At 46.9% G+C, this 19059-nt stretch overlaps 1 protein-coding gene across 1 annotated transcript in view; it reads left to right on the top strand.

Annotated features, from left to right (window-relative positions):
* The window catches only part of ADAMTS16 (ADAM metallopeptidase with thrombospondin type 1 motif 16), a 158144-nt gene that overhangs the window by 81144 nt on the left and 57941 nt on the right, over positions 1-19059 (top strand). The window contains exons 12-17 of the mRNA XM_042953519.1: positions 4443-4591; positions 6244-6416; positions 8408-8538; positions 10724-10847; positions 11706-11950; positions 13732-13870. Coding sequence (XP_042809453.1) covers positions 4443-4591; positions 6244-6416; positions 8408-8538; positions 10724-10847; positions 11706-11950; positions 13732-13870 — 961 coding nt within the window. The remainder of the gene's footprint in view (positions 1-4442; positions 4592-6243; positions 6417-8407; positions 8539-10723; positions 10848-11705; positions 11951-13731; positions 13871-19059) is intronic.

Genomic DNA, 19059 nt, shown 5'->3' with positions numbered 1-19059 from the left:
TTAGGATTCTCTCTCTCCCTCTCTCTCTCTGCCCCTCCCCCACTCGTGCTCTCTCTCCCCCCCCCTCAAATAAATGAACATAAAAAACACATCTAAAATATAAGACTGTTGATAAAGATGGAAATATACGGGACCCAAATTATTACGTAACCATGTCTGCAAGGCTAGGCGTGTGACCTTTTCAGTGATGCTAATGAACATGAGAGAGAAATTCATGCCTAAATGTCACTGGTTCATACGTGTAGATTCCAAAGCAAATATATCACACCCTGAATGTATTTTAATGGGAGCATGGACAGAAAGGGTTAAACATGTTAGCAGACAGTGCTGACACGTGCTCCCAGGATAAATTCTGGCGACACCGACAGAGGGAATGAAGAGCTGGGAGTGCCCCTACGGCAGAGACCCCTATGTTTAGTCCCTCAAAGACGGGAGTACTCACAATTAAATCCTTCTAAAGATATAAGCAACAGTAGTTAAATAATTCATACCCATAAAACTCTGGGGCACCTGGGTGGCTCAGTCAGTTAAGCGCCCAACTCGAGATCTCAGCCCAGGTCTTGATATCAGGGCTGTGCGTTCGAGCCCCGCGCTGGGCTCTGTGTTGGACTCCGCACTGGGCATGAAGTCTACTTACAAACGAAATGTAATAAATATGCTCTTAGAGTCTCGGAAGAGGAGAGGAACCTGCTGGCGTGCCACAACGTGGAAAACACACATGGTCGCGGCACGCCAGGGAATTGGCCTGAGCAGTAAGCCACAGGTGATCATAACCTTCTGCACTTAGTTGGTTGACATTTACTCTTCAGGTGACAGTTTGCAAAACGAGGCTGCTCTCCGGAACGATTGGCAGAAGCTGCAGGCCCCGGGGGGTTCTCAGGTCGCCTGCTTCCTGTAGGACCAACTCCCTAGCTCTGGCACTCCCTGAAAATCACCTATACATTCTCGTTATGTTTTATTTACCGCAAAAGCACAGTCAAATCGGTGGTTCTTGGTATTTTCAGTTCATTTCCCTTGTTGGGCCAGAATACACGCGGGACGGCGTCAGCGCTCCTGTGAAATCTCCCTTTGCTGTTAATTGTGTGCCTTCCTGTGTTACTGGCTGTCGTGTGTCCCTGAGCTTTATCGGTCTAGAAGCGTGTGTTCCCAGACGTCAGTGTCACAGTGCTTTGGCCGGTGCCAGTCGGTGCGTTCTGGGTGATTGGCTACAACCATGCCGCTTCTGTGCACTTTTCTCCTGGACGGGAGCCTGTTTCCTTCCACCTTGCGCTGCCTGTGAGGCTTGCGCGTGGTGGAAAATGGGGCTGATGTTGATTGCATTTTGTAGCATGAGGCTCTGTCCTGAGTACCTCAAATACAGGCGTCCCTGACGACCACCGTGTGAGGGCGAGTCTGTCGCGGCCCCCCTCAGGCACTCAAGAACCTTTCCAGGGAAGGACGCTGGGTTCCTTTGTTCTCATGCCAGGGGAATCCAGGGCAAGGGGCTGGGACCACAGTCCAAAGCGTAGGAAAGCAGATTCTAGCCCTCTAACAATCATGGGCCTCTAATGTAGAATTAAACCAGCTCTCATGTTACCCAGATCTGACACTCGGTGCTCGGTGCTTGGCCCGTGTGACCACATCAGATTTTTGGAGCAGCCCGGCCTGGTGGTACGCGTCATCGCTAAGGTTCTCGGGGGGACACGCAGGCTCAGAGCACTGGAGTCACCTGCCCCAGGCCACACGGCAGCAGGACTAATACTGAGGTTCCTTTTCTCCCCGCTCCCCAAGTCAGCAGCTGCATCTTATCAGGGTGCTTCCCGTGTGGGCTGGGTTTGGATGTGCCATGCAGACTCCGGGGACAGTATCAGAACAGGAACGAGCACGCGTCGCGACATCTCGCTTGCTAAGATGAAGCCTTCCCTCGAACGCCGCGTTGTCCATGAATAAAATACAAATGGTGAGAAACGTGGGGTGGTCCCGGAAACCGAACTGGTGTTTCGGTGGAAATGGCATGTGCGTACTTAACACGTGCCCTTCCCCGACCCACTCATGGTGGGCTCCCCAGCTCTGTGACCTGCGTGGACTTGATACATAAAGTCGGTGTGCACGTGGATGCACGTGTTTGGGCCCCTGTACCTTCATGCCCACGTGCATTTCCCCCCCTCCAAACTCCTTCGGAGAAGTTATGGTGTTTTCTCCTCAGACCTCCAGAAAGTTTTTGTTTAATAATTTTTTTTTTGTAGTTTATTTTGAGAGAGACAGAGAGAGAGATCGAACAGGGGAGGGCAGAGAGAGAAGGGAGAGAGAGAATCCCAAGCCAGCTCCGCACTGTTAGTGCAGAGCCCAACCCCGGGGTTTGAACCCACAAACTGTGAGATCATGACCTGAGCCGAAACCAAGAGTCAGATGCTTCACCGACTGGGCCACCTGGATGCCCTAAAAGCAACTTGTAAAGGGACGGTCCTGTAAGGATATTCGGACGAAAGCAGCAGCATTTCACTGGCAAGAATATCAATGGCAGCAGCAATTTCGACAGCAGAAGACTGGAAACCACACAGATGTGCGTGAAGAGGGCAGTGGCTGAAGAACCCCACCTGCAGGAGGAGAGCCCCGTCTGCACACTGCAGCAGATGATCCGCAGACATCCTGTAGGTGGACAAGCAGAACGAATAGAGCATGTGCAGTGGGCCCTCACTGACCAAAAGAAAAGGAAGTCGTCATCTGCACAGTTATTTTCTTACGTTAAAAAAAAAAAAAGGAAAGGATAAACCCAAAATTTGGAAGAATAAACGTAAATATTTGCTGTACTTTTAAAACAGAGTGAAACCACATTTTCTTCAAGTAATCCTTACATGCCAGAAGCAAAAGCGACTGGACCCAAACACCTGTCACTTTGTTGGCTCGACCAAAACTGTAACAGAAGCATTGTTTCGAGTGGCTTTAAAACCTGAAAATATTTTCTGAGGTTCAACTTGTTGGTTCTTGCTTTCACATTTTCTGGGTTGTGTGTTAGAAAGCTCTGACTGGGTGATTTTTTAAAATGGGACAAAACAACCACAGCAGACCCCTGACTTGTCCCTCCCGGTCCCTCCTGGTCCCTCCCGGTCTCTCCCGGTCCCTCCCGGTCTCTGCCAGCTGCAGGGCCCTGCCCAGAGCCCACAGGAGCCAGCCTTCTGCTTCTCTCATCTCCTTCTCTCCTCTGACTCGAGGCCTTTGAGGAGCAGGTGCCCTGCTGTTTTCTGTGCACCCCTCACCGGGCTGAGGGTGTCAGGGAGACTTCAGGACTTGTTCTAGCACCTGGGGGTGAGGGCAGGGAGGTAACAAAAGAGAGACTTATTTTTTGCTTGTGGGAAAGAATTGAAGAATTGAATGGATGACGTTTCAGGGCTCAGAATTTCTTATGTTCACGTTTTCCTCCTTGAATGGTATTAAATCAAACCATTTGTAATTGCCAGCAAAGGTCAAGTGGCAGCCATCTGATACGTTTTCACCCGACACAACAATGAATAATTGAAGCGTTGTTATTTTCCTCTTGTAAAGTACCATTTTTTCTCTCGGAACAAATCCGGTGGCCCTAACCTTGGAGCCAGACGGGAGGGGACTTGGCCCCGTCCCTCACCCCGCAGCCCTCAGGCCAGGCTCTGCTTGGTCCCTGCGGGCCAGCAGCAAGGGACGAGCAACTTCCTTTTCTCCTCTCAGCGGATGGCCTGAAGATTGTCGAAGTCTACACCAAACCATGGGTGGAAAACCAACAGCATTGAACACCGCGTGAGATGAGTAGCCTTGACGTGTGACGGAAGCAAAGACAACACGTGGCTTTGGGTGTGAACTGACATTGACGAGCGTTGCTTTTCAGAAGGGACAGCTGATGGCATCTCCAGCCGCGTGGGGACACGTGCAGCTCTGTGTGGGCTGTCTTATCTCCCCGGGAAGCAGTGTGACCTCCGACCCGCGTCCGCCGATAACCTCCGGGCTCCAGGCTTGGAGCCCAGGTGCTTGGGAGTGACGGCACAGAGCGTCGGCCAGAAATGACAAGGTGTTGAGTCACATGGAACCTCCAGCTGGACGTTTCTACCCAAGACCCCGTCTGCTCTCAAAGAGCTATGAAAAGCACGTTGTTCTCGGAGAGATTGGAGTTCACTCACCCGAGAGCCGAATGATCAGGCTGAACGTTTGCGCAACACCACTTAATTACATGTGCTGAATTCCAGCAGCTCGGACGCTAGAAAATGGTTCTTCTGTGTATCTTCCCTCTACGGGGATTTATAAACCGTGCTAGGCTGGGAAAGGGAAAAGAAGCAACATCCACTCACTGTATTTGTACCATACGCTTACCTGAAGGTCAGATGTTGATATCTTGCGCGTTCTACCAAACTCCCCACGGCTGACATCACAGCGGTGCCGGACCCGCCTATCCACCCATGAGTCACGTCAACCTTTCTTTCTTTTTTAATTTTTAGTGGTGCCGGGGAGGACAGTGTGTGAAATACGGTGACGAAGGCCCCAAGCCCACGCATGGCCATTGGTCAGACTGGTCTTCCTGGTCCCCTTGCTCCAGGACCTGCGGAGGAGGGGTGTCTCACAGAGACCGCCTGTGCGCAAATCCCAAGTAAGTACGTCCTCACTTCATTCCTCACGAGCGATCTCTGTGCTGTGAACCTTCCAAGCCGCGTGTGTACCTAAATTCAGTAATATCGATCTGTACGTCACGTAGCAGTGTAGGGATCACTGAGTAGGTGGAACCACATGGATGGAGCTAGAGAGTTTTGTGCTAAGTGAAACAAGTCAGAGAAAAACAAATACTGTATGATTTCACTCCTACGTGGAATTTAAGAAGCAAGCAAAGGGGAAAAAGAAGAGGGAGAAAGTGAGAAACAGACTCTTAACTATAGAGCGCACACTGATGGTCACCAGAGGGAAGGGGGGAGGGGGTATGGGTGAAACAGGTGATGGGGATTAAGGAGGGCGCTTGTGATGAGCATCGGGTGAGGCATGGAAATGTCGAGTCACTCTGCCCTACACCTGAAACTAACGGAACCCTGTGTGTTAGCTACGCCGGAATTAAAAAGCATCACTGAGCAGGAAAGTCATTTTAGTCAAGTATTTCTCAAACAGCGATATCTCTTTGGTATAATTTAAGATGCTTCAAGCGACCTGACCATAGCACGTGATAACAGACCCAGCAGCGATACTCAGGAAGTGGATTTTAGCCACATTTCTGCGAAATACCAAGGGTCTGCCTAAAATGAGTATGTAAATCATGAAGATATGGAGAACACAAATGAATAAGAATCAGGAAGAACTGTTTTTTCACATGGGAAAAAAAAAGCCAGATGTTGGGCTCTTCATGAAATATATTTACCTTTGCAACATGTGGTTTCACTGTGACCTTCTGTGAGAAGACAGGGACACCAGAAGCGGTCCCCAGTGCGCTGGGGTAGAGGAGTTTCCAAATCCTCCCTTTGCACCTGACTTTGCTTAAAACATGACTCCTATCACGGCCCTTCAGTCCTGTCTTTATCGTGTGATGCTCTTCATTCCTGTCTTTGTCATGTGACGCTCAGTGGGTCCGCCACGTCGTATGGCTGCGTCCACGTGAATTCTAGGGGGTGAGCCGGGGGTGTTTCCCATCAGCACCGACCAGTGGAAGGTGACTTCAGCGAAGTCCCTGAATGGCAGTCTCAACTCTGCCGGCTGTCAACTGTGCGGTTCTGGGAGAGCCGCCCTCCCTTAGCGGTCCCTCCTCTATGAGTGCAGAGAACGGCGACGTCACGCTGCCTTCTGTAGGGGTGCTGGGAGTCGGTGGCAGACAGATGCTGGCAGATCCATTTCCACACCCTAACTGGCTCTACTAACCTTGTGAATAACACTGCCCACGTCGTTAATGGGTGAGAAAGTGCCAGGGTCCCTTAGAAGTACACTTTTCTTACTTGGTCGCTGAAAACAACATAACAGGATCTGCTCATCTCTTCAATAAGCCTAATTTCCAGGGAAGGGAGAGTAGCTGTTAAATGTAGGGCTTCTTTTTGGTTTTAGCGTGCAGTCATTTCGGGGACAGCATGAGTGTGAGTGGGGGAGGGGCAGAGAGAGAGGGAGACCGAAGATCCAAAGCGGGCTCTGGGTTGACAGCAGCGAGCCTGACGCGGGGCTCGAGCTCGAGAACCATGAGATTGTGATCTGAGCTGAAGCTGGACACTCAACCAGCCGAGCCACCCAGACGCCCCAAACGTAGGGTTTCTAATTGCGAAATGTATGTTCCAGACCATCGCACGGAGGGAAGTTTTGTGAGGGCTCAGCTCGGACTCTGAGGCTTTGCAACAGTCAGAAATGTCCCCACGATAGCGTTGACTTCCGTGCGGCACAGTGTGCCGAGTACAACAGCAAACGGTTCCGAGGGTGGCACTACAAGTGGAAGCCATACACTCAAGTGCAAGGTAAGTCTTAAACCCCCCCTTCTAGGAATAGCCTCGTGCTTTAAAGAATTACGTGACTGAAAACTCTTTAAAGAATTACATGGTTGGAATTGTGGTGTTCGGATAGACCACATCGCTATGTGAGGTGGTTGTCACAGGCTCATCTGCCTGCCCCTTGGCCGCTGGCTTCGTACCTGAACTTGACCAGCGGTGTGGCCAGAAATTAACAAGCAGATAGACAGTGTGTGCATCATACCGTGAAATCTTCAAAGAAGTGATAAAACATTCAAAACGGATGGTTTATTGATAAGGGATCAGTGCTTTTTAATTACAAATCACAGTAGTTGAGGGCGATCTCACCCATCGAACACTTACAATTGCCAGAGAATGAAAGAAAAGTTTTAGTATCTTTTGGAAAAGCAGTTGACTTTCAAGTATAGTATATTCAAAACTCTGGTTCTAAACCAAGAAGTTTATCTGCACCATATATAAGATTTTATTCTCCAGTGTGAGAGAAGTACTTATTGTTCTTAAGACTGAAAGAACTTGAACCTGGTTAGCTCCGCTGACATAATTTAAAGAGAAATCCAAAGAATGCCTAGTCACCTCACTCTTTGAAACTGGGAATCCTGTCCAAGCAACAGTCGAGAAATACATAAATCTCATCTGACTTTATAAACGTAATGTTTTCATGGTAAGAACTTTATGAAGTCAGTAAATTCTGGAAGGAGAAGTTTAAGCAGTTTCCCACAAAGCATTTTTGGTTGTTTTTACTCCCAGACTCAGTAAAATGTAAGCCAGTGAGAATTAAGTAGGCAGGAGAAAAAGGGAGAAAGAACTTTGAAATCGGGGCCAAAATACGTGTGCTCTTCTGGGCTTCCCTATCTCAGGAAATAAACACATTAATCATGGAAGCACATACTTGCCTTGATTCTTAGGGTTATTCAATGGAGTCTCCTCCTGTACAATAAAGAAAATATTTGTGGATGAGTCTTGAGCCCATGAAAATTCCTAAGGCAGACTATATTTTCATCAACTCAGCCCTTCTTTACCAAGAAGAACGAAGGGAAAAAAGTTCATGTTAATTACATAAATCATAAAATCTTTGAAATAGATTATCAAAAGAAGTCGACTGGCTCTGCCACTCTTAAGTATACGGTGATACCTACATTCCCCACGTGTCAGTATTTTTTGACAGTCATTGTGTTTATAGAAAACATCATTCTCTGAAGATTTCATCTAAAAGTTATTCCTTTTATCAGTTTAAAAATATTATAAATTTCATCAAATGCATTAGCTTTTTAAAAATTTTTTTGCTTTAGTGTTTATTTTTGAGAGAGAGAGAGACAGAGACAGAGACAGAGTGTGAGTGGGGGGGGGGGGGCAGAGAGTGAGGGAGACACAGAATCCCAAGCAGGCTCCAGGCTCCGAGCTGTCAGCGCAGAGCCGGACGTGGGGCTCAAACTCGCGAACCATGAGATCATGACCTGAGCCGAATGCTTAACCCACTGAGCCACCCAGGCACCCCAAGTGCACTAGCTTTTAATAAATTTGGTGATTATTTGAATTCTTTTATTACATTTTTCCTGTGAGAATTGTGTATATTGCTACAAAATAGTAATGACCTTTTGCATTTCTGCAAGAGAATAGTTCATCAAACTAGTAAAATAGTTGAACAGTGATGTTGTCGTTCCAGTCAACAAATATTTATTGAATGCCTACTATGTGCCAACCACTGAGTAAAGAACAAGGACAGTAAAGGACACCGTAGAGTAAGAATGGTGAAGGCTTATACAAATTAAAAATTAAAAGCAAAAACCAAGCCTCATGAGACAACCATAAAAGAAATGTCTTTGCAATGAATATTGTGTGGGAGTTATTTTATGGGCAAAAGAAAAAAAAAAAGAAAGAAAGAAAAAACTTAAAAAAAAGTCTATCTAAAATTTAGAACAAAAGTGATCAGAGCTTAAGTATCTTTCTTATTTGTGTTTGTGTGTGTATTTCTTTTTAAGATCAGCACTTATGCAAACTCTACTGTATCGCAGAAGGATTTGATTTCTTCTTTTCTTTGTCAAATAAAGTCAAAGATGGGACTCCATGCTCGGAGGATAGCCGTAATGTTTGTATAGATGGGATATGTGAGGTAATAATGATCGTTCATTCATTCAACACACGTCTCCAGATAGTCTGCTTTGTGTCAGGCATTCCTCTAAGGGGCTAAAGACACCAGACATTTAAATCCTGCCTTTCCCTCCCGCTCACAGCCTGGTGGGGGCGGGGAAAGCCGGATGAACACACACAGAGACACAGGTGGTTTGTCCCAGTGGAGGTGCCCGCGGAGGATGGGAGCAGAGGAGAGCTGATTTTCTCCCCGATGTGGATCTGGGGGATTTGCAGGGTTCCTTGGAGAAGGGAGCTTCCGAGCTAGATCGGGAAGGGTGAGTTGGCCTGGAGGTGTGGGAGAGCCCACTGGGAACACGGTCGTGCTAGAAGGTGTGGGTTGGTAGGACCCGACTCAGGCATCGAGCACCCGGAGGGCAGGCAGGGCAGGGGTGCCGAGGGAGGTGAGGGAGCGAGAAGGGGCGCACGGAGGATCTTTATCCTCCTGTCCTGGGGGAACAGACCCTGGGACCTGGATGGAGCTGAGCGGCAGGGTCAGCCGGCAGTAGCTTGGGCAGCGGAGGAACCAGGGGCAGCTTTGAACCAAGAGATCACTTGGCATCCTGCAGGGACTTGGAAGACAGACGGGGAAAGATTTGTTGCCTAAGTGGCCGTAGAGCTGCCTTGGGCAGGGGTGAGACAGGGAAGGAATTCCATTATTACACAAAGTGGAAGCGTGACCAGATCACATACGTTGCACACGATCGATGGGTTTTTCATTGAAGTTGCTCAGTATGCACACTCACAGAGTCTAAGCACCTCGGTCATCGTTCTGGTCTTCTCTAAGTGAGATGACCGTGGTCAGGTTGAGTCGTGCACTGGGACACGCACAGTGTAATCCTTTTTCGTAGGTGAAGATCACACTCGGTTCTGTCGAGATCTCTTTCAGATTTCAGATGGCCGAGTCTCTGTCCATTTTGTCTAATTATTAGTGAGCTTGTTAAATGTGTCATTGTTTTCAGGTATTCGTCACAACACAGTGTCACAGTCCCTTAAATGTAGTTCTGAAATCCCAAAAGCCGTCACACAGAAGGTTTATTGGGCTGCACAATACAGGATGCCCTGAATTTGTTTGCTGGCGAAACCTGCCCTCGACGGGTGTGAGGCTATGTGTCAGTTTTATTGATCTCGCTTCGCGTGAAGATGTATGTGATTTGCCATAGAAACATCCTTTACGCGTTTCATTGAGTGCTACCCTGGGCCCTGCTGGGGACTCTCACATGATGTGCATAATATGTTAATTCCCTTCCTAAAATCCAAAAAAAAAAAAACCCTCTGAATTCTGAAATGCATTTGACCATAAGGATTTCCAGCAAGGAATTATGGAGGAATTGTGATTCATTTCTGAATGGGTTTTTTACAAGTATATACTAAACTCTTTGTTAGTAAATATAAAGCTAGTAAGCACCATAGAAATTATAAAGGCCGCTAAAATTCTAAGACAATGAACAAAGATGCCCTTTAAATGATTTACTGCTGGGAATAATTCCCAGGCAGCCTGTGTTCCTTCTCTCCTTTGCACACGGCCACTCAGAGGCACAGCGGCACATTCCAGGGGACCCTCACGTGGACACATTGCTCATCAATTTGTGCTTTGCGTCCATCTGAAATTTACCATTAATCTCCAATATGAAAATCTGATAGATTTAATTTAGGGCTCAGGGTTTTTTTAAATTTTTTAATGTTTATTTATTTTGAGAGAAAGAGAGAGAATGAGCAGGGAAGGGGCAGAGAGAGAGGGAGAGAGAGAGAGAGGGAGGGAGGGAGGGAGAGAGAGAGAGAGAGAGAGAATCCCAAGCAGGCTTCATATTCAGTGCACAGCTCAATGCGGGGCTCAAACTCACAAAACTGTGAGATCGTGACCTGAGCAGAAACCACAAGTCAGACGCTTAACCAACTGAGCCACCCAGGCGCCCCTTAATTTAGGGCTCGAGATTCTAAGGTCGTGTAGCAATGCCAAAGACAACAGCTCTCAGGGTTTCCTCCTTTGGATCTGAGAGTAGAGTTTCAGTCTTGCTGTGCACATACTTGGTATCCAATAAATATTTGTTAACTACTCTGTGTTGGTGAAATGTTCTACTGGAGCGGGGAGGTTTCTCGCTGGAGCCCTGTGACTTCGCTCTTGTCGTCTTTTCTTTCACGAATGACGTGTGGCCCCGGTCCCCCAGAGAGTGGGATGTGACAACGTCCTTGGATCCGATGCCGTGGAAGACTCCTGTGGTGTGTGCAGGGGGAATAACTCAGATTGCACGACACACAAGGGGCTCTACACCAAGCACCACGGCGCCAACCGTGAGTATGAGGAGTACGAGGGAGATGTAAACCGGAACCTCCTGGGGGGGGACACCTGGGGTTTCCGTGGCAACAGCAGGCGTCAAGGGTCCTGAAAAGACCGACAGTCTCCTTCCCTACTCTGCCTGTCAAGCCTTTCCTTTATTGTTTTAAAAAAAAAAATTTAAGTTTATTTATTTATTTTGAGAGAGAGAGAGAGAGAGAGCAGGCGAGGGGCAGAGAGAGAGGAAGAGAAAAAATCAATTCCAAGCAGGCTCCATGCTGTTAGCCCAGAGCCCGATGCGGGGCTCGAACCCACAGACCGTGAGATCGTGACCTGAGCCAAAGTCAGATGCTTGACCGACTGAGCCACCCAGGCGCCCCAACTTACTTTTTTAAAATAAAGATTATTTATTTTGAGAAAGAGGGAGAGAGAGCATGAGTGGGGGAGGGGCAGCGAAGGGGGAGAGAGAGAATCCCAAGCAGGCTCCTCACTGACAGTGTGGAGCTTGACGTGGGACTCAGTCCCACGAACCGTGAGATCACGAACCGTGAGCCAAAGTCAAGAGCCGGACACTCAACCGACTGAGCCACCCAGGGGCCCTCCAAGCCTTTCCTTTTGATGGACAGTGGTTGCTAGGTTATTTGAATTAAAGTGGTTCTTAGGAACAATGAAATTTATAATAGCTCTGCTTCAATTAAAAGAAAAGAAAAACACAAGTGACTTCAAGGCCTCATGGCACCGATTGCCAAAATTCTCCTGGTTCCCAGCGTGGATTCTCAGGTTTGAGTTGTGGGGAACCCCAGCGTAGGGATTTTGCCTCGGCATTCTTGAATGAAAATACCACATTCTTCCCACTCCCGTTTCCTTTAACGTAGAGTATTATCAGATGGTCACCATTCCTTCTGGAGCCCGGAGTATTCACATCCGTGAAATGAACGTGTCGACGTCCTACATCTCTGTGCGCAATGCCCTCCGAAAATACTACCTGAACGGGCACTGGACGGTGGACTGGCCGGGTCGATACAAGTTCGCAGGCACCACGTTTGATTATAGACGGACCTCCCGTGAGCCGGAGAGTTTGACCTCTTCTGGGCCAACCAACGAAACACTGGTTGTGGAGGTAGGTGCCAGCCTTCTGATTTTCGGGCTGGGATCTGGGATTGTTGCAGATTGACGGCCATCGGCATAACTTCAAGAGCACAGAATAATGATTACGATTTGAGAATGTGTCCGAAGCAAGACTCATCTAAGCATTGAAGGGGGCGGTGGGCTTGTTACCTTTCATCTCCTGGCACCTAATCCGATTTGTATTTACGCACATCACGCGGTTCCTGTTTTGGGTCTTTATCAGCCGGTGTTTACGAAAGTCGGCCCCTCTCCCGTACGCCGTGTGGCTGTGAGAAGCGGGCACACTCGGGGGACTCTGCCAAGTCCTGTGGAATGGGAGCGGGATGAGAGCCCGAAGCAAAGCCTCAGCAGTGACGTCATATGGGCCCCCATGTGCAGGGAAGGGGCCACAGCCGCCTCCTGACCCACAACTGCAGAGGCTCACAGGCTGCCATTAGGCTCTTCCTGCGACGTAATCTGCCCCCATGAGACTGGGCAGATGGAGGTGACAGGCACTGGATAGGCTATTGCCCCACCTTTTTGTCTTTCTGTGCACAGTTAAAGTACTTGGTTCAAATGTTGTCCCGTCAGTCTACAACCAGTATGCAGATGTGAGCCACCCAGATTCCCCTCACCTGCTCTCGGGCCAGGCATCCCCCTCCTGTCCTCTCGTATCTTCCTGGGAGATGCTTCCCTGGGGCTCTCTGCACACATCCCCCCTCTGCCTCCCCTCCTGGCCCTGAGCTGTTCTTATCACCTTATTTCACCCTGATGATTTCTCTCCCACCAGCGCAGGCTTTAGCTCTAATAATGGTACAGAACAGAGATAGGTCAAGGGCGAAGGTGAGTGTGGCTTATTGGGAACTGTTCTGGATGGAAGAAGATTTGCAAAGGCTCAGGATGTCAGACAGGAGAGCATCTCAGGGGCCTCACCATGCAGCCACCTGTACCTGTCCTACAACACCTTCCTCAACTAAGACCCAAGAGCTGTGTTGTCAGGGGTGGGGAATGTGGTGCTGGGTGGTCAGAGAAGGGCCAGCGTCTTTACCCCCTGGAACATCACATCAGCACCAATAAAGGCTCCCAGACTCAGAGATGGGATTTCTGTCCACTGATCAATGGTGAGGCTTCCAAAGTAAAAAGCTTTCTCCCTGAGATCAGCGATCTGACACATTCACGAGGGCAAAGGTAACTGGTCCATACGATTGGGTTTTAAACTAGGAGGTGAAGAGTCCAAATTCAAGGTGCTAAGATAGGCTCAACTTGAGAGATCTTTACGGATAGGTGTTTTTCTCCTGGAATGTGCCAGTTGGCCAAAGTCCCCTGCATCTGGTCACACTGGAAAGTACTCTGCCGTAGCTTTGATGGGTGGCATGGGTAATATCCACTCATGAGTCCTGACTGCTTAGAACGCACCAGGAAGCGTGAGAGTGCTTTATAGGCATTGCTTTCTGATGCGCTCAGATGGACAGGATTTGCAGGAGATCCCAAGGAAACGCTGGGGGAAATAACCAGATACCCGAGTTAGGTTGTAGAGGTGTTTGAAGCCTTGAAGAGAGGAACACACAAAACGTAAGGCAGACGAGTCGAATGTCTACATTTTCCTAGATGCGCTTGCTTCTTCTTGAGCGTTCGCTTCCGTCTAGAAAGTTCATATACGTTTTAGAGGATGGACGGTGTTTATCACATAACCAACTTTCTGTTGATGTTGTCGCTTCAGTACTATTTAAAAACTAGCTTATATTTATCAGTTCCATTTTAACTTGTTTTCTCTGCCCCCTTTTCATTTTCTAGCTTCTGTTTCAGGGAAGGAACCCGGGTGTCGCCTGGGAGTACTCGGTGCCCCGGTTGCGGGGTGAGAAGAAGCCCAGTGGCCAGCCTCGTTACACATGGGCCATCATTCGCTCCGAATGTTCGGTCTCCTGTGGAGGGGGTAGGTCACCTCTCACACCTCTCCTGGTTGGGGGGGCACCGAGGGGCCACGGGCACACTGCACTCACGGGTCCACACCACGTCCTGGCAGGCGGCCCCATCCCCAGAGGGAGAGCAGAGGCCAGTGGCCCTGCGTGTCACCGGAAGGCCGGGCCTGACTTCTCTCGTCCATCTATGTCAGCATGTTGCTCTGAGGGAGTCGTTTGGTGAACCGGTTTCTGCTTTGCACCCAAGTGAAGATTTGATAAAGAGTAGTTTCGTGAGTTGAGATTATTCAAATGAAAGTCACTCAAATTCTACGTATCATGTTGGTGATGAGAAGTAGAAGCTTTACCTACGTTGAAAATATTGTGATGCAGACAGGTTTGGGTCCAATGGTCTTGCTCAAATTTACTGCAAAGTCCTATATTGAAATTCACCCAGAAACTACAGGAACGTTATGCAAATCGTGGTGGAAATGACTAGAAACAGCATGTCAGGAAGAAGAATTTCACATGACAGTCAATGGCTTGGTCATCCTGATACCATAAAAATTGGACCGTCCAAGAAAGTCTAAAATTGATAACCTTGGCTGACGACAGGAACATTTTCAGCCAGAGCCAGACATATGCTCTGGCAAAGGGTGGCGAGTCAATTTTTCAAATTTGGGAGCAAAATACTAAATTCTAGATTTAAAAAACAGACAAGTTTTGATATGGGCAAATGGATTTCAGCTTTGCCAATTCCAGCTTTTAATGATTAATTAATTTAGACAGCTGTGTCTTTAAGTTCTAGAAGAAGGTACACAAAATGGGAACTTGCATAAATTAAGAATCTAATGAATGAATGAAGAAAAAATAACGGGCTGCCTGGGTGGCTCAGTCGGGTAAGTATCTGACTCTCGATATCGGCTCAGGTTGTGATCTCAAGATTGTGAGATTGAGCCCTGTGTCAGACTCTGCGCTGAAAGAATAGATCTTGCTAGGGATTCTCTTTCTCCTCCTCTCTGCCCCTCCCCTGCTCATGCACACATGCACTTTCTCAAAATAAATAAACTTTAAAAAGGAATTTAAAACAAAAAAGGAAAATGAATTCATATACTGAGAGGATTATAGAGTTCTTACCCTTTCTTTATTAATGTGATGTATCACGTTGACTGATTTGCAGATACTGAATCAGCTCTGTAGCCAGGAATAAATTTTGATCGTGGTGAATCATTCTTTGAACGTGCTCTTGGATTCGGTTTGCTAGTATCTTGTTGAGAAGTTTTGCATCCATGTTCATGAGAGAAATTGGTCTGTAATTCTCCTTTTTAGTGGGGTCTGTGTCTGGTTTTGACATCAAGGTAATTCTGGCCTCATAGAATGAGTTTGGAAGTTTTCTTTCTATTTCCATTTTTTTGGAACAACTTCAAAAGAATAGATGTTAATTCCTTTTTAAATGTCTGGTAGAATTCCCCTGGGAAGCCATCCAGCCCCGAACTCTTGCTTCTTGGGAAAGTGTTGATTCCTGACTCCATTTCTTTACTGGTTATGGGTCTGTTCAAATTTGCTATTTCCTCCTGTTTCACTTTTGGTGGTTATGTTTCTAGGAATTTATCCATTTCTTCCAGATTGCCCAATTTGTTGGCATATAATTGCTCATAATATTCTCCTGTAATTGTTTGTATTTCTAAAGTGTTGGTTGTGACCTCTCCTCTTTCGTTCATGATTTTATTTACTTGGGTCCTTTCCTTTTTCTTTTTGATAAGTCTGGCTGGGGGTTATCAGTTTTATTCTTTCAAAGAAACAGCTCCTAGTTTCATTGATCTGTTCTACTGGTTTTTGTGGGTTTTTTTTTTCTATATCATTGATTTCTGCTCTAATCTTTATTATTTCCTTTCTTCTGCTGGTTTTGGTCTTTATTTGCTATTCTTTTTCCAGTTCCTTCAGTTATAAGGTTAAGTTGTGTATCTGAGACCTTTTTTCCTTCCATAGGAAGGCCTGGATTGCTATATACTTCCCACTTATGACCGTCAGCCAGACCAATGCAACACTATATGTTAACTAATTTGAGTTTAAATTAAAAAAAAAGTGAATTCATACATTCTTAATAGTTGGTCTAAACGAAAGGCCTGAAGTAAATAGAGGAAAACAAAGATTAATGAAAAAACGTAGCCGTCTGAACAGTTAGCACCAATGTGCTTGACATGTACTAACCCTTCCCATTATAAACTAAGAATGAAATATTTCAATCATATTTAAATTCTGACATGAAAAGCTTTTTAAGGAAAAATCCTGCTGTGGAGAATTATGTGGGGCACCCCCTCGCTGGGGATGGGGCCAGACAAGCTGCCATGTTATGCCATTCAGGAAATGGTGGAACCAGACTATGTTCATGGGCATCCCCTGTGTGTGACATGGGAAAATTAACGTCCAATCATACTTACTTCCCTTCCCTTTCTCTTCCAGTCTGACAACATCCCTCATGCTTCTGCAGATTATACACCAACCCAGAACTTATTCCATAATCATTTGCTTGAAGAATTGCATGGTAGAGTCAGCAAATGTGTTGTTTGTTTTCAGTTTGGATGGAAAGTTGGTGGGAAATTAGGGTTTCTCTCTCTTTTTTTTTTTACATGTAATTTATTGTCACATTGGTTTCCATCTAACGCCCAATGCTCATCCCAACAGGTGTCCTCCTCAATGCCCATCACCCACTTTCCCCTCTTCCCCACCCCCCCCCCCCATCAATCCTCAGTTTGTTCTCGTTATTTAAGAGGCTCTTATGGTTTGCCTCCTTCCCTCTCTCTAACTTTTTCCCCCCTCCCCCTCCCCCATGGTCTTCTGGTAAGTTTCTCAGGATCCACGTAAGAGTGAAAACATACGGTATCTGTCTTCCTCTGCCTGACTGATTTCACTTCGCCTAACACTCTCCACTTCCACCCGCGTTGCTACTCCCTTCGGCAAGCAGATGGGGCACAGGATGCATGTCCTTTAGCACCTCGTATAGGATGTGGCTCCTCTGAGAGTCTTCCTGCCAGAAACCAGGCCTGCCTGCGTCCCGAGACAGAGGGGTACTTCGACAGAAGTCTCGGGAATCGGCCCAGATCACCCAGCAGGCAGCAGGGGTTCAAGCAGCTCCAGTGACCCCATTTTATTCCCACCACTGCCAGACTCCAGCGGTACCCGTGTCTCGCTGGCTGGCGTCCGTTCACATTCTTTAACAAAGATGATTCTACCAGCGCAGCACAGCGTGTTTTCAAATTGCCATCTTCCTTTCGTAATAGAGCACCTGATGACCGACGGGGACTGCAGTCCCCTGAACACAAGACCGCAATGTAGTGAGACGAGGCCCCTCGCGGACTGGCCACCTCTTAGTTTCATGACCACTTGACGGTTCAGATTCCTCTTGTTCGGTCTTAACGCCCGCTATGTTTTGATCCCCGTTTAGTAGACTTGTCAGACGTCTCCCAATAGTCTGTGATCACATGGTTAATTGCCAGAGGTTAATGACAGTGATTTATTTGGAGGCAGGGGCTTTTCGTTCCCCAGACTTGATTATAAGTGGCCGTCTTGATTAAACACTTGACCAGAATTCACTGTCTAAACCTTTCTGAACTTTGGCCCTTCAGGATCTGCTGATACCTGATGACACAGGCCTTCTGCCGATAAGTCCTTAGTTACTTAAAGTTTATAAACTGCTTCGTTGATTCTGTGCTATGGGAGTCTCTCACTTCTACAAGGTAGGCCAGGATATTTCAATTCTGCATCATAACTGTCTACAAGATGAACATTGGAGGCTGACGGCTCAAAATGAATCCATTCTCGCTTTTTCAGTTGTATGAGAGAACAACCAAATTCGCCAGCAGATCTGATAGAGCACTCGTCTACTGTCTTGGTTTCTTGGTGGCTTCTGTCAGTGCATTGCCCACATTCTCAACCCGATCCCCCGGGGAAAGGGGAAGGTAGAGGCACCATTTTCATTTTTTCCTGCACGTGTTCTATTTTTAAGATCTCTAGTTGCATAGACCTTCCAACGTCCTGGGTTGCGAAACCTTTAAAGCCTTCTTTTCTTAGCCTGTCTCCCCGTGAACGTAATGTCTACAAAGAGGTATTTAAATGACCCAGTTAGGGAATTAATGAATGGGAAGAGAGACACTTGGAAAACTCCCCCACCTCTGGTTTCATTCAAGAAATATTACCTGGCATCCGTGGAGGAAGGATGATGATGAGGATGATGGTGGTGGTGGTGATGATTTTAAAAAGATCCCATTTCCTTATCTATTCTAATGGGCCCATCTCTCTGTAGAAGATAAGATTTCCTGAAAGACACTGGGCAGATCCAGCCTTTCATCTTTTCTGACAAGCTTTCTCTGCTCCTTTTTTTTTTTTTTCCTTTCCACTTACTTTTATGATGCAACCACATTTTTTACTTCTATAATCCTGTTTAGTTTTGCCTTCCCTGGACTCTCGGTTGGTGTCTGGACATAGGTGAGGGGATAAGGACTTAACACAGAGAGACAGGAAGCCAAGGGTACTGTTAGGACAGGAACTGGCTTTGCTGATTACATCTGAGTCTAAGGCGGTGACTTTTTTCATATGGTGATGTCGTCACTAGACTTTTGTTTCTAATGTAAAGACAGCAGCCATTTCTCAAAATTACTTATGCTGTAATTTAATTTTTTTAATGTTTATTTATTTTTGAGAGAGAGAGAGCATGAGTGCAGGAGGGGCAGAGAGAGAGAGGGAGACACAGAATCCAAAGCAGGCTCAGGGCTCTGAGCTGTCAGCACGGAGCCTGACACAGGGCTCAAACTCACAAATCATGAGATCATGACCTGAACTGAAGTCGGACACTCAACCTACTGAGCCACCCAGGCACCCCCTCATATGCTGTAATTTTAAAAAAATCAGCATCCGATTCAGTTGGTTCAGTCCATTTCAAATAATCTCAAACCACTGATTTACTTCCAAGTGAAATGCTTATTAAAGTTTGGCTTATAGTTATGTTTTAAACTCTCCAAAATGCACGGTGCAATACCTGGGGATAATGCTTTTCTTTCAAGTGAAACTATTTATCTGATTCACAATTAAAATTTCTCAGACAAATCTTAAAAGTAGCTTGTAAACCAGCCTCTCTTATACTTTTCCAAGAATATTCTCTTCACCATCTACCAATAGTACAAGTAAGCTTCATTAGTCTAGTGATTAGGGCTAGAAAATGGAATGG

Source organism: Panthera leo, chromosome A1 (assembly GCF_018350215.1).
Source record: "Panthera leo isolate Ple1 chromosome A1, P.leo_Ple1_pat1.1, whole genome shotgun sequence".
NCBI lineage: Eukaryota > Metazoa > Chordata > Mammalia > Carnivora > Felidae > Panthera > Panthera leo.
Note: the sequence above shows the minus strand (reverse complement) of the source record. Positions and strands in the feature narration are given on the sequence as shown.